At 40.1% G+C, this 22,373-nt stretch overlaps 1 protein-coding gene across 1 annotated transcript in view; it reads right to left on the minus strand.

Annotated features, from left to right (window-relative positions):
• Nucleotides 1-2,095: 2,095 nt before the first annotated feature.
• Nucleotides 2,096-22,373, minus strand: part of MED13 (mediator complex subunit 13) — a 48,088-nt gene continuing 27,810 nt past the window's right edge. The window contains exons 10-31 of the mRNA XM_026047893.1: nt 20,427-21,110; nt 19,423-19,639; nt 18,854-18,938; nt 18,410-18,531; nt 16,371-16,461; nt 15,985-16,199; nt 15,372-15,568; nt 13,258-14,174; nt 12,203-12,370; nt 11,597-11,820; nt 10,794-10,983; nt 9,967-10,432; nt 9,095-9,314; nt 8,256-8,447; nt 7,864-8,087; nt 7,219-7,361; nt 6,842-7,000; nt 6,570-6,755; nt 6,210-6,358; nt 5,741-5,914; nt 4,451-4,551; nt 2,096-3,801 (exon numbers count right to left, since the gene is read on the minus strand). Of these exons, the coding sequence (XP_025903678.1) occupies nt 3,669-3,801; nt 4,451-4,551; nt 5,741-5,914; nt 6,210-6,358; nt 6,570-6,755; nt 6,842-7,000; nt 7,219-7,361; nt 7,864-8,087; nt 8,256-8,447; nt 9,095-9,314; nt 9,967-10,432; nt 10,794-10,983; nt 11,597-11,820; nt 12,203-12,370; nt 13,258-14,174; nt 15,372-15,568; nt 15,985-16,199; nt 16,371-16,461; nt 18,410-18,531; nt 18,854-18,938; nt 19,423-19,639; nt 20,427-21,110 (5,257 nt within the window). The 3' untranslated portion in view covers nt 2,096-3,668. The remainder of the gene's footprint in view (nt 3,802-4,450; nt 4,552-5,740; nt 5,915-6,209; nt 6,359-6,569; nt 6,756-6,841; nt 7,001-7,218; nt 7,362-7,863; nt 8,088-8,255; nt 8,448-9,094; nt 9,315-9,966; nt 10,433-10,793; nt 10,984-11,596; nt 11,821-12,202; nt 12,371-13,257; nt 14,175-15,371; nt 15,569-15,984; nt 16,200-16,370; nt 16,462-18,409; nt 18,532-18,853; nt 18,939-19,422; nt 19,640-20,426; nt 21,111-22,373) is intronic.

Genomic DNA, 22,373 nt, shown 5'->3' on the forward strand with positions numbered 1-22,373 from the left:
TTTTTTTTTTTTTTTTTTCTCTTTTCCCCCCCTCTCATCTCCTCCATCACAATTTGTACAAGCCGGCGCTTACGGCGCTCGTCGGCCCGAGCGTTTGTTCCTTAGTTGCCTTTTTTCTTCTTGTTTTTGTCACGACGGGAGAGGCCGGGTGGGATGGGTGGTTGATCACGGCTGCCGCTCGGTGCGGAGGAGGCCCCAGGTGGCACCGGGACCCCAGCGCTGTGCAGGGGCCTCAGCTCCGGGTTGTGAGGGAAAAAACCCTCAACCCTGCTTAATAACTGACCGAAAAAGCCACGCTTGGGATAGGGTAGGTGCCAGCTAGTTCTGCAGTTTTACTCCACCAATAATAAGMTACATAGGCCCCTCCTTCCCCTTGCACTCTATGGCTCCTTTAATTAATTAAAGTCAAAAAAAAAAAAAAAATTCCCCATGGAAGGTGTCACACATTGTCCCCTCCTTACATAAACATCTGAGAAAAAGGTTTGGAGGAGGTGGTGCAGCTGTACCAGACCCCTCTGCTGTGCCAGAGTAGGATACAGCACCATACAGGGGGCACATCTTAATCCTTTCTGAAAGCTTTAAAATAACGTAATAATATTTTGATATTACAGCATCAAGAACTAATGCKTGATTAAAGACAGCTACAACTCTTCAACAGATGAAGTTAAAAATCCACAGAGGAGATGAACAGAGAAACAAAATAATCTATGCCACAGTGACTTCTAGCTGAGTATTTAAATATAAATTTATTTTTTTAACTTATTTCAGCAAAGGTTAGAAAGATTTACATGTTACAGCTAGTTGAAAATTTAAGGGTTGTTTGCAAGTACGGGTGGGGGCCTGGCRTGGTGCTCTAGCAACAGTGTTTACAGAAACCTGATCCAAGTAGAGCAAGTCACAGTCCAGAGGACTACATGGCTTAAGGACATAGCTAAATTAAAAAATAATATGTTTTAATATAAATGGAGATAGTGCAGGTGTGTCTTTCACTGGCTGTCTAACACACCTGAGAGGAGAACAATTTTCACAGAATTAATAAAGCAGTGCCAATATTTTTTTTCTGTGAGACTATTTTGAGAAGCTAAAACTAAAATTTTCAACACACATTAAGCTTGTACTTGCTAAACAACCCCAATAATAGGATTGCGACAATTTTATTCATAAATAACTTTGTGACCTTAAAAGAGTAAAACAGCTAAGTAAACGAAATTTTTTAAGAAAGTAGGTGCACTGTAGTAGCTGGCTTGTGGGGATGGCAGTTTTGATATGCACTATGCTGGCTGTGACTATCATTTTCAAAAAGGGCCCTCCTGATCTTTTCCAGTAGTTGCAACATTATAATTTACTTAAGCTGCATAGGGGGAGAAGGGGGAAAAAAAGAACTGACCTATTTCACAGTTGGAGAGTTTCACAAGGAAGGCTGTGGTCCAGATAACAGAGTAGTTACACCAGTGTTTAGGCAGCTGATTCACTTACCTTTATGGATACAAATCAGATTTAACAAAACAGAGACAAATGCTTTGAAAATTCCAGTTTTAGAAGCACTTTCCCCCTTAAAATCTCAGCCAAATGAGAAAGAAACCATCTGCTCTAAAACAAAAGTGTGCCGTTTAATCTGTGGTACATTATCATTATCAAGAAAAAGTAATGGACAGACCCAGTTTTTAACTTTAATATCAAAATATGCTGACTTCTGATTGCACTCATGTTTTTTTTTTTTTTTTTTTTGAAGAAACGACTGAAAATTTTGTCACCAATTGTACAACTTCTTTATACAAAAACAAAAAAGTTGCTAATATTGTATATACACAATTCAAGGAGACTTTATACGAAAAGAAAAAAAAGATGATTTCAGGCAAATATTTTGCATTTACAAAACATGATTTTCATCAACATATTAGGTTTTGTAAATACAAGTGATTTCTTCTTTGTAGAGGATTAACAGCGGGTGCACAAACGGATCTTAAAACTTGCTCCTGTCGAGGTTTAAGCAGGCAGGACGAACATACGAGAGCCAGGTGACAGCGAGCACAGGGTCTCACGACAGGCTCACGTGGGCACTGCACGAGTCAGTCTTTGAAACCTGGCAGTCAGACGAGGAGGAACCAAGAAAAAGCAGATGCTGTTGCTCCGCAGCACCCGTAGGGGCCATTTCAGAGCAGCATCAGACATTTGGCGTGTGCTGGGAGAATGGAAGGAAACTACTAAGGAAAATGGGGACTGTAGACAGAGGGAGGGGTTAACAAAAGCCTTTTCACTCCCGAGGCCCTTCCTTGGGGAGGGCTCAGCCTCCTTGGCACATGCCCCAGCCGGAGTCTGCAGCCGGGGCGCAGGGAAGGCCGTACACTGGTACTTGGACCTTCACCACAGTGCCAAAATACATGAAAAAGGAAAGTGTTCAGGGTTTCGCTTTGCTTTTTACTAGTGGAATAAAATCTGAATACCAGAATTCACTGAGAATCTATATACACCACATTTTAGTTAAACACACACCAATCTTAAAGTCAAGATTGACTATTTTTGCATTTGTAAAATGGCTAGAGCTGGGCTAAATTTCAGCCTTGCAGGAGACTTTGGATAAGGTCAGAGTTTTCTGCATCTGTTCTGTCTCACATTTGTGTTTTATCACAAACACAAAACAAAACAACGTGGCCTCCACAGTGCCAAGAACATCCAGGTAACAACACTGCACGATAGATTTGCTTGTAATAATGAAACTTGTCTACTGGAAACAGATCTGAGAATCTAGCCACAGCCCTGAACCATAACACAAACTTCAGTTGAAGAGTTTATTCATTTTATTCTCACTACAAGTTAAACCACCTACAATATCACTTATATATTGCCATTGTTACTCTGTAAAGGTGTGATATAAAATGCTGTAAGACCCGGTACCTTTTCAATTTATATAAACACAGTGAACTTCATTACTGTACATGTACTCTGCAACTACAGCTTAGCTGTAAATCCCCCACACACAATGGTATGGACATTAACCCCTCTATCCCCATTAAACTGTACATCAAGACAATACAAATTTACTGTCCCCACCCACCCCCTTACAAAAAAATAATACTCTAAAAGCAACCTACTGCAACTTTTAATTAAGACGATTACATATATTTTAGACCAATTGCTTTAAAGCAAGAAGGCGGTATAAACCTTCTAGGAAAATTTTTATAAAAGAGGTTAAGAAATATAAGACAATTTATACATTTAAAAACTTACAATAAATAAGAGATGCAGGCATTTTTGAATACTAGGTACTATAATCCAATACAAGAACATCTTGATGTTCTGAAGCCATAGGTTGAAACTTATTGTTCCTCATATTTCTTCTCATCTCCATGCTTTAAAATTCATTAACCATGTCTGGGTACTATGGCTCATTACTCTTCACAAATACTGTGACTGGGGAAAATATGGTTAATTTTGCTACTAAAAATGTTATAATACACTTTCTGATCATCGTTCTAAAGAGTCCCCCATAGTCAATTCAAAGACAGTAGGGTTATAGATGCCCTTCTCACAAGCCAAAGCAATATTTGCTGGAAGTAACAAGATTCATACCCCATCACAAACCACTTGCACTGAGAAGAACTTATAACTTAGTCCTGCAGTGAAATATCCCTTTTCCTCATTCTCGTCTTTCAAAATTCAGATGAAGATCACAGCATATTCATGATAAAGTTATACAACTGATTCAGCACCACAAAATGAACTGGGAGACATGACCGTCTGTCCTGGGTTGCAGGATCACAGGTTAGCCAGGAGAGTGCATTGTACTGTTCCAGAACAAACCTGGAAGACAAACAAAAGCTTCTGTCAAACCAACAGATTTTCCCGCTGCTGTTTTCAGGAAAGCATTTTACAGTCCCTATTTAATAAAAAAGCACCTCGAAAGATAGTTTTCTAAACATTCTGTATTAACTTTATTTTAATCCCTCCAGTGGAAAACACCATTTTAATTGTTGATGCTTAACTATTTTCAAGAGATTTGCATATGAAAATAAACATCTGGAGAAGAATATGTGAATTTTCCTCATCAACAGCTGTCCCATTTTTACATGAATCTATTGTCTTATGCATCAGCACTTCACTATTCCCCCAACCCATCCAAGACTCTGGCTTAACATTTTAGTAAATAACCTTAGATACAACTTAGGCAACATGTTACACCTCAAGCTCCTTCTAGCTTAAGAAATTCCTCGTCTTTCACYTAAAAGAGGGCCTTAAGATGTTTTATTTCATTTTTAATTGCACTGCTTTGTGATAAAGCCATCTTTTAACCACTCAAAGCACAGTAATTTACAGTGTCTCTGTATGAAGTAGTTAGGGATATCAGCAGCACAAAAACAAAATAACAAGAAAAATAAAGAATATGTGATTTTACATCAGCAAAATGAAAAAAAATGAAAAAGTATTTCTGTAAGTGATCAATCATAAATACCTGAGCACATCAGAAGTTTGATTAGAATCAAGTGGATGGGAGTGTTTACTGTGGAGTAGCTCGTCTGATTGCACTGAAGGCACGTGGAGGTGCAGAGAGGCCTGCGAGAGGAAGGGGAAATGCCGGCAGTTACTACCCGCTTCTGCTGCAACCTGCCTTCCCCTCTGCAGCCTTCAGCCACTTGCTATTGTGACACACAAGCCAGACCAGGTTTTAACTTATACAGTCAACAAGCATTGGGATTATCAGGATCTGAGGAAATGCACTCATAAATCTCCCTTAAAAGTGCAGTGCTAGTAGCTTAATACATCTTAGGAAATACTTTAAATCCCTGTGCCTACATTAAGTGATTATTAAATAAAAATAAAAAGCAACTCAAGATTTTTAGTAATATATAGACTTAAAGTTTAGTTGCTTTCCACAGGTCCAGCTACTTCTATGCCATAGAGATACTTAAGCTAAATAATAAATCATCCATTCAAAACACAAAACCAAGCGCACACACTTATACCAGAAGCAGAGCTGAGCTTAAGTCAAGAGGCACCACTAATCCTGACATAAATAAGGCTGAAGAAAATAGATCAGGATCATTAGATAACATGGTATAGTATTAAAAATGCTAATTTAATTCAAAAATGAATAATATTAATAAGCAAAATTTCTTTATATACTAATGCATAGCTTTAAGTATGTGAAATCTGCCTTGGTTGTGCCATAAAATGAATTAATAAATCAGACAGTATCTTGACAGATGGGGCAATGACTATCATTTGGAGACAGCCAACACTAGAAAACYAGCTTTTATCCTTTATGCAATAAATAAACAGAGATTATTTTTACCCAGTGTAAAGGTGATACCACATTATACTTGCAGCATAAAGGTGACACTGCGTTATACTTGCGTACTTCCCTCTGCCACCAGTCGCAAAGGGAGTCAAACATTAACCAGAGATCTGGCCAGAAGCTCAGTACGGCACCTACCCTTACGAAATACTGCAGTGCTGTAGCACAAAGCCAGCAGAAGAGAGTTGAGCCTAATATAAAGGAGCAGAAACATTTGCTACTTTGTTTAATGATGTTTTTCTACTTTTAAAAAGTGGATATAAAAAACCCTTTGCCTCAAAAATTTAAAGCCCAACTTCTCTATTGAGACAAAAACCTGCCAAGAGACACACACACCAAAATTGTTTTCAGGACAGTAATAACCTAGTTCTTAATTTGATCCCTGCACACAACACAGCCACCCATGCCCAGGAAAAGCGGCTGCACGGACTGATGAGGTTACAGTACCTTAAGAAACAAGGGACACTGATTTTGTGCTTGAGGACACGCTGACCAAAACCAGTCAGGCAATGGACCTGCTTTGGCAGTTGACACAAAGTAACCAAGGGCCAAAGGCTGTTGCAGTATATTTGTTACTTCATCATGAGATTCTGTTGACAGCAATCGATCTGTGCCTTGACCCTGTAAAAGAACCGATAATTTAAGTCACCCTCTCCTAATATTAGACGATTACCTGCAACTTTCCAAACATAAAGCATTTTGAAATGCTCAAACATTACATGAATGTTGCAAAGACAATTCAATATCCAACTGATTCAGAATGTTTTCACAGGAACTTTTAATTCCACAAACAAAATTAGGAGATGGAAAGCAAGAGAGGGAAGGGCAAGAAAACAAACAAACAAACATCAGAAAAAAGCCCCAAACCTCAACAACAACAACAAAAAACTTTCTCTATATTTACTCTAATACTTACCTTGCCCATATCACCTCCATGGGGGTAGTGGGACCCTGGAGAATGTACAGGGGATCCAGTAGGGGACGCAGGAAGAATATTTATAATATCAGGATCAAGATCATCTCCAGTGTCTAACAAGTCAAAGATCCCCATTCCATCTGCTCCATCTTGAAAAAGAACAAGACAGTCAATTTCTACATTCCCTGGGTACAACACATAGCAATACCCATTCTGAAAAAAAGCTATTTATGTAAATCTTGCAGCTTATTTGCATAAACAACCTTAAACTTAATAGAGGGGAAGCAGTGCTGGATTTGAGGGTTTGCGGTGTTTTGAAAGAGAAAAAAAAGAAAGCTCACCCACAACCTGTCTACTAACCATTGTTTGTGTTGAAGGCCAGGTCCAAGTTTTCAGTGGTGTAAGTTGACGATGCTACTTGCACAGAGGCAGATGTGGGAAACACGAGTATGTGAGTGCACGAYGTGTCCTGCGGGGTATTCAGCTGTGACGTCTGCATATTCAAAGTGGTGCTGCGTCCAAACACAGAGCCTGTCGATACGGAATCTTTGGGAGAGAAATCAAGTATTTTATTAGCTTCTTTACAATGGGACTATTCGTTCCCTCACCAAAACCAGGAGTTTCTCAGGTACCTGGCATAATAATGAAGGAGCCCTGTGGTTCCATGGCCACCAAACACGCGCTGAGGATACTGGGGGAGTCTGCTGCAGAGATCCCACACATCCTGCACATGTCCTTGAGCCTCTTACTGAGGGACTGGAGGTTTCGGCGACTCAGCAAACAACTCCAGTCTGAGGGTACAGAGATATATAAKTTTGTCTAGAAGAACACCATTTGCTGCAAAATACATTACTATATATATTTAAGCTTCACATGTGCTAACTTTAGAGTTCCTTTATAGATTCATATCCTAGCTCTCCTTCCAGAAGCAGAGACAGAAACTACTTTACATTATTATAAAAAGTTAAAGCTTCAAATAACATCTTAGCCTCTAGGATGCTAATGTTACCTTTTAATTCCCCGTGTCCTAGTCTTCCTAAACGGCCTATTACAACTCTCCATGGCAAAGAGCTCATCTGCACAAGTCCCAAGCACCATTCCCAGAGTTTCTGAAGACCAAGTCTGCGGGCAGAGCCCTTTTTCCTGCGAGCTCTAAAATGGAGAAAAGAAACAAAACAAAATGCCATCTGCAATAAATTTCCATTGCCGTGTTTGCATTTTCATATCTGCATTAAGCTGAACATTCACTGGGCACAGAAATGTTAACATTTTCCTATATCAAATCCATCCTCTTTTCATGTTAAACTAAACAAAGGTTTGGGGGTTTGCGAGGAAAGAGAAGGGAGAAAGTTGAGGGCTTTGTTTGTTTGTTAATTAATCATATCCCAGCACCAATAAGAGAAAGTTTGGGGGCTTTAGATGAATGCATTTGTACAAAAACATATAAGAAACAAAAACAAAAAAAMCCCACACAGCTTCARGAAATCTAATTCAAATGCAACGTGCATTTAACAGCAAAAACACCCATTTGCTCAAGTTATTTTTACAATATAGTGTGGTTACAAAAGCCTACAATTCTTACACCATCACAAATAGAAGAAAAGACAAATCAAGAAGCACACGCTAAAAATTAAATTCAGATGTTTGTTCCTACCTATTTGGTACATCAATATTAATTATGCAAGTTTCTAGTTGTTCTCCGTAGAGATCTGTACAGGATGCCAGAAGCCATCTTTGATCATGAGACAAACAGTAGCCCACAAAAAGTACGTTGTACTTCTGGCCAGCTTCTCCAAAAGTTTCTCCCAGTTCTGTTTGCTTGTCCTTTACAGGAGCCAGGATAAAAGGAGGGGTGTACAGTCGGATACACTCGGGTCTCTGCAGAGATGAGAGAACAGACAGTGAAGTCTCAAGAAGTGACTATTCCCAAGAACCCGGTTAACTAATGTGAAAGACTTCAATGATTTAAGAGAGACAGACATTTCTGTGATCTACATAATTACACAACCATCAAATTAAAAATCAGGAAYTCTTGCAGGTACTCACATCAGAGCTCCGAAGAGCAGTTTCCATTGCTAAGCCTGGGCCAAAGCCAGTTAATGTTTTCACGTTGGTGGAAGTTGGAAGGGGTCTCCGACACTGAGTAAATGCTGAAAACGCCAAGGACTTCAAATGCTGAGTGTAAATCTGCCGGTCTTCATGTTTCACTGGTTGTAAAAGGTACTGACATGGGACAATCTAGAAAAAGATTACACAGGGAAAAAAAAAAAAGCCTGAGTCCTGCTTACATTGGAAAACAATCACTATTTCATCATTAGATTAAATGTTTTTGGAGATAGTACTGGCTAAGCTGTTTCTTGAATTTCCTTAGAGCAATCACATTTCTCTGGTTCTTTGGCATCTTCCCTCCAGTTCTGCAGCTGTGCGAGACTTCAAGTAATTATTCTTGAAATTCTCTTCAGAAAATGCAAGACTTGGTTGAGGAGATTCTTAGAGATTTCTCAGAAGAGAAATCCATTTATTAGTTTTGCAGTTGTTGACAGCAGTACAGACTGATGCCTATGGGGAAGATAATCTGCCTGAAGCCCGGCAGGGTCACACTGCTAATGGAAATCAGGGAGGGACAGGCCATTCTCCCATACTCCACTCACTGTGCTGGAATAATACATTTACTTTTGAGATGAGCCTGATGAGTACAGAACATACCACAGGATTTAGTTTTGATTAATAACAGTCAACCTGTCTAAAAACTATGATCTCCAAAGTTAAAATAACCGCAGAAATGTATTTAATACTTAGACGGCAAATCAAATTTTCATCCTTAAATTCTCATCATCTCCAAAACAGAGCTAAACCAAAAGATACTTTGACAAATGATGGCTTACCTGCACAGAAATTATATTCTTGATGTTAGGTGGAAGAACCTGAACCATCTCTAAGAAGCAGCGCAGAAGCCCGAGTGTCCACAGACTGGATGAGCTGCTGTTCTCATCCTTTTTTTCGTATGTAAAAGGATCAATTATGTAAACTACAATTGCAGGTGGATAGGTGATGGCATGTGAATCTCCATCTGTAGGAACGCCAACTTTATCACGATCCATAGTGCTAGAAATTAAATTTTGAAACCAATTACAAAAAGCAGAGTTTTATATTTTGGTTAGAAGGTATTTCTGCACTACAGCTAAGATCAAATTCCCAAAGATAAACCTGAAAGACTTCTGAATCAAGTGCATTTTAAGAAATAGTTTTCTCTGTTAAAGTATGTGAGCTCATCAGCAATCCAGCATCCCTGGCATTTTCTTTAGCCTTCTTTATTGCAGCAGCTCATCAATGCTYAGGTTTTTATATCAATCAGGGAATAAAATTACGTAGAATTCAGTCTCTCAGTAAGAGTTGCCTTTACTACTCTAACTTCTGCTCTGTTTTCAAAGTTAAAGTGGCACTATTATCTGTTCTCCTTCTGCCCCACTTTAAAATGTGCAAAGCTAATAGTTTGCAGAACTGAGAAAGTTTAGTGAAAGAGAAAGTTTATTTTTAAATCTCAGCAGGCACTGAGATGCTATTAAAACTGATCATTACAGCTAAGACTTGAATGAAAAAGTTAAACTCCAAACATCTTATTGTCCCTAAAATATAGCCTGGTAACTAGAAAAGAAATACAAGGATTTTGCCRAGAGATCCAGAACTACATTAAGACACACATTTTTGAGCTGGGGCAAGGGGATAACCTATATAGTTGGACTGTGCAGCCCATTACCTTTCGGAAACCTCGGCATGGGGCTGCACGGGTGCAGACGGAGTCTCGCTGGACATCCCAGCTGTTGGCAACGGCGGCTGTTGCTGCTGGCCGCCTGTTTGCCCGTTCTGGACCGTTGCAGCCTGCGYGGGCAGGGGGGCGGAAGCGGCGCTGCTCATGCCGCTGAAAGGGGGAAACGACGCAGCTTTGCTCGTCGGGATCCCACCGCCTACGTTGGCGGAAGACGATGAAGTGGCAGTGGTCGTCAACGTGGAATTAGCTGTAGTGGCTGCGGAAGTCATGGCACTGTTTGATGTCACTGTCATAGTGCTACTGGTAGCGGCTGTGGGAGCAGACGACGGAGTGTTGGGGTTCCCAGCGTTAGCTGTCACCGGCGGCAGAGCAGAGGGCGCCTGGCTTTGGGCAGGGATTAGATTTGTTTGGGAAAGTAAAGAATTGTCCAAGGGCTGAGAAGCAAGATATGGACCTAAAAGCAGAAAAAGCATAATTTCATSTCTGGCTTTAGCGCACTTAAGGAAAGTGATAGTTCTCATAACATATATAAACATGTGACATAGAGGCTTAAGTTTTAGCATGCATCTGCAAAGACAGCAGAAGTCAGTGCCAGGCASTGACACTACCATTCCCTAAAGACACTGCTAGATGACAAGAAGCCATTTTGGCACATATCTAGGTACATACTTTTCCCCAAGTACAGAACAAAACCCAAAACTGTATCAACAATAAGACTTAATAAATGCAACTATTTCTCCTTTTCTATTGGGACTGAGTTACTGGTAACTACATGAAACAAAAATAGCATGGAAAAAAAACCAACACACACATACCCAGCTCATATCTGCAAACTTGTGCATATAGCTTCAGTTTGGAAAACGCTTCATTGTTGGCATTAGCTGTCTGTGAGAACCATTCTGTGACCAGCTTCTCAGAAAGTTTCTTTGAAGCAGTAGGTCCAACTCTCATGATGCCATCAGGCAACAGCTTACAGATAGGTCTATGCTGCCCAAGTCTGCACGACTGCAAAGACAGCAAAGAAAAGATGCAAGATTAGGTATTTTTAGATTTTAAGAACTGTAAATTATCAAAGGTGCATATATGTAAATATAGATTTAGTTRTGGCATAACACAGTTGAGAACAGAGCATAGACTTAGTTGTGATATCCAGAAGGAGTATTTTAATTCTAGAATGCTACACTGTAATTCAAAGATGAAATATTGCATACTGTCATTTTATGGCATATTTCATATTTGCAGGTTTTCCCTAAATGCAAGGAGGGGAAAAAAAAAAAAAAAAAAAAAAAAAAGAGAGATCATCCATTCTAATCTTAATCATAGTCCAAAGTCATACATGCATTAAATTAATTCTCCATAGCTAGACAATTGAGCAGTAATACGCAGTTTTACCACTGGGTGGCGTCTATCAGATGGACTGTCTAAAAAAGCTATTACTAAAGGGAACGACAAGCAGCAGGAACAGCCCTTATCTTCCAAGTGCCTATTCCTGAAGTCTTTTCTGTGTGTTTCTGCACGGTTATATCATTTGAGACAAGCCTGATAAGTAGTTACGAGTATGTATCAGAAATAGTGTTTCAAAAACCCATTTCACTGTGAACTGCCATAAATAATGTACCTCRTATATTGCAGTCAGATCCCTAAAGAAGCTTTTTGCTCCATTCAGCAGAGCCTCATTCTCAGGGCACACCACAACGTAAGCAACGTCTCTTTGAGATCCATAAGGTTCCAACATCAGTCTCTCCCAATACGGCAACGCAAACGGAGACAGCACCAGAAAATCGTAGTCGTATCCCAGCAGGAACGTCGGGATTGGCAGTGGTTCTGGGGACTCATCCGTTCCTAGATAACAAGATACATTTGCCCATATATTAAAAGCAAGAAGCTAACAAAGTAAATGCCCTGCTTCTGGGAAGCATAAATAGAGAAACTAGTGTTACTAAAAGGAAGGAACGCTGATTAAAAGGGTAATAGTCCTCATTTTGATAAATACAATTGAAAAGYCTGCGTGCATGATCCAACCCTCTGCAAAAAGGCAGCAACTAGCTATTTTTCTTTGAAATCTCCCAGGACCTCAAGAAGTTGCACAGTTTAACGTTTTTACTACTGTACAGACAGCCACGAACAGTTCTCCCCTGTTCAGGAAGTTTAACTGCATGGAGGCGCCGGCGTTTGGCAGTCAGATCAAGCAGATTAATGGAGCGGAGGCCACACAGCCATTTACCGTAAGAGCCTCTGCCAGCCATTTTGTGAAACTGTTGCCACGTGAGGGGGCCTTGCACACCCCAAGATCGGACTGTTCGTTTCTTCTGAATTGCATCCTGAAGAACGGGCTGAAGCGAGAGGAGCATTCGAAGGATGTCCTGGGAACACTGCATGCTCACATCCACCACTGAAAGGACAAGAAATTCTCAGGGCTTGCCACAACAACAGGGAAAAAAAAAAAAAAAATCCAAAGCCCGGAATCCTATACCGCCTGGATTTTAAACAAAGTCACTTTCTTCTCACATAAATAGATATGCTGTTCATATAGGCCATGCAAAGGTTAAGATAGAAAGCACCAAGCACATGGATTTCTTAAACTGTAGAGTTCCTTCCCTTGAAAGCCTCACCATCTTAGTATATTCTTCTTAGCCTAAATCAAAAAAAGCATACAACAGCCATACAAGATTTGAACTACCATGCTGCTCCTTCCAAATAAAGGCTGTTTAAGCAGACTGCCACCCAGTGCTCACTTCAGACACGTTTCGCGAAGCCTCAAACAACAGTCGCAGTCTGTTTCATCAGCTTGACACCACTATCTCCTTTTTAATACACAGTGTTTAGAAATAAAAAGCTAACATGCAGTTTGGGAAGTTGTAATTTCATAGCCTCTTTTTAAAAGCATCTTTTAATCTTGAATAACAAGGTCAGAGTAATACCAAGTCTTCTTGTGGAGGCCTGAAAACATTGATTTAACTATAGCGTGAGCTTTTAAACTTAACCCCCCGCTGATACTTGGCAACCTGGCTTTCTTTTAGTCTTCTCGATGATCACCCATGATTCTGGATTGCAGTTAACTGCTATCCAGGCTTTATATTTCACTATTAACCTTAATAGAGTTGCTACATGGAAAGAATATTATTGAGAGGAAAGGCAGATATCCAAAAATACATGAGCAAGGAGTGCTCTATGAGACAGTTACAGATGGCATTATAAAAGCCCCAGAAAAGGGACACCCTCTTCACACACACCCTTCAAAAAATTAAAGAATAAGATCTAGTTGTTTTCAATATTTACCATTTCTTTTTGACCAGTGGTGCAAGCAAGTAGTTTTCACAAGTGCTTCATCAACTTTGCCTCCTGACATATTGTCCATGAACTGGCGCCCATGTTCCAACGCTAAGTAGCAGTCATTGCAACAATCCCTTTCCTCTACGCGTACCAGGTTGCTCACTGCCCCAGCTTTGGGGAGAGGATCTTGATCTGCTGCTCCAAACGGCGAGAACAAGTTGGTGCACTGATCCTGCAGCAACAGTATTAGCTCATCTGGCAGTTTCTCAGGTTCTTTCAGTCCTCCACTGCCATGTTCAATAGCAGTAGCTCTGAGAGCTTCAAAGCGTTTTTCTGCTTCTTTGCCACACTCTGTATTACGTCCTAGAATATCCAATTCATCTTCAAGAAACAGTCCAGAGCTGTTGCCAAATTTTCTATTCATAACAGCACTGAAACCACAGGTACACCTATATTGGGCCTCTTGTGTTGGATCAGGAATGTAAACCCCAACATCAGCACCTTTGATGTTCATATTGCAAACACAAATGCAGCAGCTGTCAAAGTTACAGTCTTTGAAGAGGTTCATGACAGACTCCGAGAGGATGAGATTCACGTATAGACTGTGCGCCTCCGGGATAGAGGGCACCGTGGCGGGCTCGACAGAATTGAGCGGTCTACACGTTGATGGGGTGGAAGCTGGTGAATATAAGTCAGAGTTCTCATATTTGACTGAACCCTGTGCACTTGCGGGTCCACCAGCTCCACGAGGTGTCCGAGGAGTCCTTGGTGTCCGAGGAGTTGGGAAACGAGGGGTGGAAGGAGAAGGGAGAATTCCAGCTCCACCGTTACTGGGAGGTGCGCTGCTCGGTGGCATCCCAAACGGAGTATGGGTCTGGGGTGTGTAGGCAGGGCCATACTCTTGATCCATAGTGCTTCCATCACTAACAGCAGCCACAAGAAGAAGGAAATGTTTTAAACACGTGGAACACTGGTTTTCAAGCCACAGATTTCTATAGACGGGACCTTCCTAATTAATATTTGCCCTTTTTTTTTTCTCTCCAACTAATCTTCCAATAATTTAGAGCACAATGATTTTCACTCCTTAAGGATCTTCAAGAGCATTTGTTCTAAATGACTTTGCAGAACCCCCATTGATAAGTGTCCTGCCCCTCCTCCTCTCTTCTTTGTCCTTTCCTTTCCAAAAGGCTTCTAGGAAGTACGTGTGGTCAGTGTAAATTACAAATTCTATGGATGTCTGAAGGGCACCTTTTCCTTTTCATGTTTTATTTACATACTACGTTGACACACAACACTTAGAAAACGTTCCATGTCTACCAACAGCAGATTCTATTGGATCCACAAGGAAAGCATCACCTGGAAGCATTAAATGTTTTCTTTCCTAAGCAGATAACTATCTCCAAAGACCCATAAGACTAATGAGATCTGAAAATATATTGCTTATGTTTGACTCGTTGAAACAACCTCAGTATTTAAGCTGAGATTTAAAATTCATATTATTTTATAAATAGAGTCTCCCTGTTGCCTAATCCATCGAAACAAGCTACTAATGGAGAAGTGAAGGACAAATAAACATTTTCTTTGAGAAGAACTGCCAGCAAAGCCATCGCTAGCAAGTGTGCGTTACAGCAGTGCTGACTGCAATACTACTGTTACCAGGCAATGTCACGCTGGGCACAGCTTCCAGTCACAGGAAGCCTTCCCAGCGCCAAGATAGCTGAGATTACTGCGCTTTGAGAAGATAATTTAAGAAACAGAAGCACCACCTACTAAGCCTTTGCAGTACCTACAACATCATGGCAAAAACAGAGTCCCGAGTTTACATTTAACTTGATTGTTACCATCTTCATTACTTATTAAAATTGGACTTGCGCCACTGAGCTTCCCTAAGAAACCTTTAAACGAGACAACAGATAAAATGTATGCATGGTTAAGAAGCTATCTGAGGAGGCAGTCTCTTACTGTCAGTTTTAATCCTGTCTTTTAAAGGCTCTGGTCAGCTGGCTAAACGAAGTGTTTTTACAAGAGTTTTTCATTGCAGCTTTACAAAAAAGGAGTACTTTCTGTAACATGGAAAACTGACAGCCACACAGAACAAACATTTGTGGCACCGGTCATACCCATCTTTGATGAATGGCATTGCAGGCCCTGGAGGAAGCAAATCCAGCTTTCCCACAGCCCAGCTCTGGCGATAAATGCATTCTTCTGGYAGCTTGATGGGAGGGAGACACTGGCTGGGGAGAGTCTTTAGTGGGGCAAACATGGAACATCCCACTAAAGCTTGACAGTTTTCAGGTTTATAGACATAAGAATAATCCTAGAAGTAAGATAAGATAAAGCATCAGCATCTAAATCAGCAAGTTAAATAATTTCAACAGCACAAATTTTTTAATTCTTAAAAAAATTAACTGAATAAAATTTTGCCTCCAATTTAAGTGGCAATGCTCCTATATTCAACTCCTATATAGTTACAAGGGTCAAAGTAGGGATTTGCATACACAGCCAGCATTTGCACCTATGGTTCTCCATAGTTGCAATAGTAATCTATTGAAACAGTAAAAATTTACTGAAATAGTAAATTGTACTTAGTAGATGTGCACTACCTGCCCTGGTATTATGAAGATACAAGTGACAGCTTGTACTGCATTTCCCACAGGTCCTATCCAGGATTTCAGGTCTTAAAGGGAGCAGGAGGCATCGGAAAGGTTTATCAGAACTATCAGCACTACGTACCTTTATTTCAGCAGGTTTGGGGCTGCAGAACCCCTCATCTACTTCAATCCTGAACTGAGCTCCCACACTAGAGCTATTCCCTTCAAGTATTGTTCCTCCAAGTGTAGTGTCCATACTGCCATACTCCTTGTTATTCATGTTCATTGGAGAAAATCCCATAATATGTTGCTCCAACGAAGGTGGAGTTGGATACATTTTATGGAGATCTGCAGTGCCTAATTTCAAAATAAAAACAGGCTTTAGAGCATGACAACTATTAGAAGTATTTCCTTTGTCTTAAGATTTCATTAAGGCAAAAGAAGAATCCGCTTGCAAATTCCCTTTACAGATTAGCAATCAAGTATTTAAAGTTAGTGTTCTATTTAGGGAAGACAAATAAAGCTTACTTATGCATGACAGTGGGTCTAAATTTCCTGCTTTTGCCTCTTTGCAGTTGGATTTGTCATCAGAGCCATTCACTGTTCTTTTAGATCCAGGCTAGGAAGGAAAAGTAGTACTATAATAAAATCATTCCAGACATCAATACATCCAGTCAAGTATCTCCATTGGGGGAAAAAGAAAAAAAAAAAAAGAAAGAAAAAAAAAGAAAAAAAAAATGAAGCCATTCAGGCCATTCCTCTCACCCCCTCTGAGCTTGAAAATATGTCTGAGTTCTAAGTGGGGAGGAAAAGAAAAAGAAGGGGGGGAATAAAAGAAAAGAAAAGGTCATACCTAGTGTTTCAGAAGGGTTAATCTGATTCCACAGCAAGAAATGAGCACTAACACCAAAAAAGTGTTTTTGCAGAAACACTAAAAACTAATGAGAGTTTCTCTAGTTGTGGTATTTGAAATGTAAAAAAGAAAAGGGATTATGGAAGAAACCTGTTTCAGAACTGTTACTTTCAACCACTCACTAAGGTTGCCACAATTATGGATAAACAGTGGAAGGAGAAATTGACTTTAAGTCTTGTGTTTTCTTGAGTCCTTCCCTCCTACTTATCCATATTCTCAAGACATCATCCTTCTCCACACAGAGGTTTCATACTGATTTACAGAACAAGAACTGGGATTGCAAGCCTGGGAGAAAAGAAAGACGCTTTAAAACACTTTTTCAGGTTGTGTTTACACAAATATAAGATGGGTATAACTGACTTATTTGGATACTTATAAGCCAGATTAAGGATAATTATTCAATCAATATTGTGGCTGAAGTTGTGTAAAAGCACAAGAGTAGTTTATTCCTATTATTCCTTCCTTTTCATAAAGCTGTATAACAAGGAACTTAAATATGTATAACTGTTAGAGGCATCATACTGCTATAACTATAGCACTGACTGAAAATGGTACAAAACTGATCCATATATAGAGTTTTAGTGTCCACTCTTAAAAGCCTCATCCCCACAGCATGGCATGTGGGCTGCTGGGAATGTCATGCATAATGGGCATACAAAGTGGAAAATTCATATAGTATTAAAAAAAAAAGTATTAAGGAGCCACATGCTGGCCATTAGGCTTGCATTTGTTCTCACTTAATGCTACTGGTTATGCTACTGAAATGAACCATCACTTATGAAATAAGTCTCAGCTTGTTAGCCTGAAAAAAATGCACAGTCCAGAAGTCAAACTAACATCCTTGATGTTAGTACAGGAACAGAAAAGAAAGGGCAACATAAAATTACTGGATCAAGAGGGAGAAGGAAGAAGAACTGTTGAAATTAAAAGAACAAGAGATATTTTACAATGTTTAGATAGTACTAAAGTCTATTTAAAATAAAAGTCTTCATGTTCAAAGAGCAAATACACTTGCTTGCTTTATATAATGATGACCTTTGATGGCTATTAAGATCCTTCAACCCTTACTCAGCTACAGCTCCCATTAAAGTTGATGGGTATTTTGCCTGGGTAAGGGGACTTAGGACTAATCATGGAGCAAAGTACAGTTCAAAAAAGACAACTGATTACCCACAGTATTGAAAAAGAAACTGGAAAGATAATGGAACCATTGGAGACTGCAAGAGAAACTACTACAAGATAACATCTGGCACAATGAAGCAGCTTATTTGGCAGAATGTCTATTTAAACAACTCCTCTTTCACACGTTTGTTTCGTTCCAGTATTAGCTGCATTAACTCGTAAACAGAATGTAACACTACAGGATGAGAACACTTATTTCCTTCTCAAATCTATAACCAGATATTAAGGGTATATTCAAGCAGCTTACACTACTATCTGCCACAGTCAAGATGTAAGATCAAAAGCTTGTTTCTATAAAAATATATCATTGTGCTCAAGTCAGATACAAGAATATGGCTGCTAAAGAAGAGCTCGACACTTGCTTATAGGAAAGATTTACAAATACTTAAGTTCTCTTCCCACAAGCACAAGGCAGCCAGGCTCCTTGCAGCTTCCCGCGCGGCAGCTGCCGCTGCTTTGGCGGAGCACTTACTGTTAGTTCATCTTCATCGGAATTGAAGAGATTGTCCAGGTCGGTGTACGAGACCACCAGGTCTGTTTCGTGGAACAGGCTAGTTGATGCAGTGCGAGCATGAGCAGCAATACGTTGGGCATCTATACAGACAAGCAGATTTAAAAAAATATATTAAAAAGCCATATTTCAAAATTGATTCCCACACCTAATAAGGACAAAAAGAACAAATAAACAAACAAACCACCCACAAACCCTCTTCTCAGTTCCTCTCAACTATCTTGCACGTGGATTTTAAAGCCAACATATTTGTTTACAATGTTTAGCACAGAAAGGGTGTTTTGAAGCAGATTCTGAAGAGAAAGGAAAAGATAATCCAGAAAACAAGAATTTACCAACTATTGAGTCTATCAGCTATTCAAGACAGCATTAACATATCACAACTGAAAATAATAATCTCTTTACCTTGCTTGACTGAAGGACTAAATAGCGACATAGCATCTTCTCCTTCGTGAGATAGGACTGTAACACTAGATGTCCCATCCTCAGCCTATATGCAAAGGGAAAAAAAGGGAGGAAGGGAAAGTGTTTAAAGTAGCTGTTGGTGGGGGATTTATCTGCCTATGGGAATTTATGTTAAATTTGGGAAATAATCAGGTTCTCATTAGCCTCCCAGCTCAGCAAAGCGGTCTCGCCAGGGGTCACACTAGTGGTACCTGCCCGTACAGCTACTGCCCATTTCTAGATGGAGATTATTGAGCTAGAGAGATTCTGGTTCAGATCCAGCAGTGCTCTCCCACTCTAAACCACAGACCCTACTGCAACAGCATCACCAGCATGCTGAGAAGATTTAGGTGACATGGCATTTATTAAATGCACACTGCGTAATTTCATTGATCGTTTGCAATTGAACTTTTATTTTAAAATGTACTTCTAAACATACAGAGCCAGATTTCAATTACATTTGGTGACTAAATCGGTTTTCTTTTTTTTTCCCCCATCCTATTAAATCATATCCTCCCTCCTTTACTCACCTTGTGTTTCTTTCCAGCTTCCCTCTCAATATTCTGCCTATCCTTTTTACTATCAGGAAATAAGAATTCCACATCGCCATCAACAAACGCATACGGATCGATTTCAGGCTCCTGGTCAGCTTCCGACAGAACGGCTGTAAGGTATTGGTTTTTACTCTGATACTGTTGCACCAGTTCATCTGAAACCTTTAAAGGTTTCCTACATTGCACCATTAATCTGTACGGAAGAAAAAGAAAATTAGTTACTCATGAATTTTTTTTGCCATCACACAAAAAGGAACTTCACCTTCCCTTCCCTCTTTCTCTTCCACCCCATCTCCTGACAACCTTTGGGGAATAAGAAAAAGATGAAGTTAAATCAGTTGAACCTAGACAGCCAGTGTGTCTCCCCGTGCCCAGGTGTGTCTGCCACAGTGGTTATAAGCAGCAGTGCAGACACTCCGATGCTCTGCACTACAGGAGCTCTCGCTGTCCCAAAAGCACCAAGTTGTAACTACCAGAGCATGCCAACGCCACTACGTTAGCCAGTCATTTACAGCACTTACCTAAACATAAATTAAGTTTGCAAACCAAACACCCATAACCAGAATAAACACACCCACACTTGCATCATCAATACTGTCATCCTAAGTGATAAGTGTCAGGAGTAACTGGGGCCTTTGTTAAAGGTAGTTGTTTCCAGGAAACAAGATTAGCTTCTTCACTGCTCCCAACAGTTGTTTAATGGACTGGGTCTCAAAAATCTCAGAGTATTGCCTTCTTATTTAAATAAATTACAAATATTACCTTCTTATGTGTGGATGGAATGGAAAGCACCCTGCCCAGCAGCATGGGCACAGCCCCTGGGAACCTCCCTTTGCTTCAGTGAGAAGCCTGCCCATAACAAGGAACTACTGCCTTCTGGTAACCAACAAATGTCTCCAAGCCAAATCAAAATTAACTCTTCTGCCCTTTCAGGTTTCTCACTTTCTCCCATTCCTACTGTAATATTAAGCACTACTTACTCTGTAACTGATGTTACGCTTTCCTGACCAGTAGGTATTACTGGATCATCTCTTAATTTATCACTGGGAAGCTGAGGCGGTAAGAATTCTGCATCCTTTTTCTTTGGGACTTTATAATACTTCCAAGTAGTATCAGCTTCATCTTCCTCCAAGTTCACTGCAGTGCCAACATACATTGTGGGCTCTATAACTTCAGGGAATTGAGCTGGGAAAGGCTGGGACAAGCCATCAAGTCTGTCTTCCATCGCTTTTGTAGGAACCAAAGGATCTGGCGTTGGCATCTGATAGAAGTGTTGACTCTGAGGAGTAGAAGGAGCTTTAGACACCCCTTCATCGACTACATCACACGGGTGAGGACTAAGTGGCGGTGGCTGAGGCGAGTTCGCCATTTCAGTATTATGCATTTGAGGAGTCTTTGCTACATCATTAGTTCGGATATTTGAAAACCTCACTTGACTGTCTGGTGCAGTCATCACAAGCCTCTGACTTGCTGAATCTGCCTCCATGGCAACATCATCACTGATAGATACACGATGATGAAAAGGAGTCAGAGGGCGTTTTTGTGGCTTATCCCCTTTGTCTTGCTTCTCATTTGTCTTGTGCTTTGGAGCTGCTTGCTGTTGCTGGCCCACAGGTGGTGCCTGCCCCTGCTGACCTGAATTTCTTGGTTTGAGATTTTTGTGCCTGCAGAATATATTAAAAGAAAAAAAAAAAATAAGGAAGGAAGAAAAAGTGCTTCATATTAATCTTTCAAATATGTCTACCATGGTTTTATCACTAGATAAGAATCAGCTTCTAAGCCATTAAACAGCTGATTGCAAGAAGCCTGAAACTGACCATACTTAAGCAAAACTGCCTCTTCTCAATCATGATTTTATTTGAAAGGCTCAAGAAGCAGGGCAAATTTTAGAATTAAAAAAAAAAATAAATTAAAAAAAACTGTCACAAGGCCAACGTGTATGCAATCCTTGTAACTGAAGGCAGTATTTCTTAACCTGCTTTTGTCAGAAATAGATAACGATATCAAAATCTCCCCAAAGTTACTTAGAGCTTTTGCCAACACTGCTGAATCAGTGCAACAACATAACAGCTAGTTAAGCTACTTCTTGCATTCAAGCATCACCACTGCCTGATGGTGCCGTGCCACTTTTTATGGGTTAAGGAATGGAAAGGGAACATGAAGAATGTAAAAGTCCAGCTGCAGTCCTATAAGGAACTGCATCCTCCAGACATCAGCTTTTGAAGATTCCAGTATTCAGTTTGCAGAGTAATCAGCATATTGATTTAAATCACAGTGTTTAAATGTTTGCATCACCTCAGTCACATTAACATTCTGCACTAAGTACAAAAAGCTGAAACCACTAAAATTAATCATGCTTCCATTTAAACAAATATATTAACAGCCTACGTTATTGCTGGGATCAATAACAATTTTTTCTGAGTTTCAGAGCAAAAGTCATAATAAAAACTGGAAGTTAAATCCAGACTTCCCTCCGCCCTGTGTTTTAAGCCCCCTCCCAGCTCATCCCCCGTGCCTATAATGAAAGTTAGCTCAGTTTCATGTGTTTATACTGTAAGAGCACAGAATTCCTCAAGTAATTAAGCAGGGTTTTTTCCATTGTCATCAAGACTCAATGCCACAATCACCTTGCTTTTGACTAAAGGCTTCTTCCTTCAAGGTTAATGCCACAGCCTCCCACAAGAGATTCTTAATTGCTAATAAATACACGTTTTCTTGTCATTACAGCCCACGAAAGTCTACCTTTATGCCAATGTGAGGAATTCTAGACCAAGACTCTGAAATTGTCAGTGAACTGCTAGCATGTCCACTCGGATCCTTCACACTACAAAAAACTCTGTATATTTTAATGGGCAAAGGTTTGAAGGACTACAGTGACATTTAGTACATTGGGAAATGAGTTTTAATACAGCTTTCAGGCAAGCATC

Source organism: Nothoprocta perdicaria, unplaced genomic scaffold (assembly GCF_003342845.1).
Source record: "Nothoprocta perdicaria isolate Ctin4 unplaced genomic scaffold, notPer1 scaffold_50, whole genome shotgun sequence".
Classification (NCBI taxonomy): domain Eukaryota; kingdom Metazoa; phylum Chordata; class Aves; order Tinamiformes; family Tinamidae; genus Nothoprocta; species Nothoprocta perdicaria.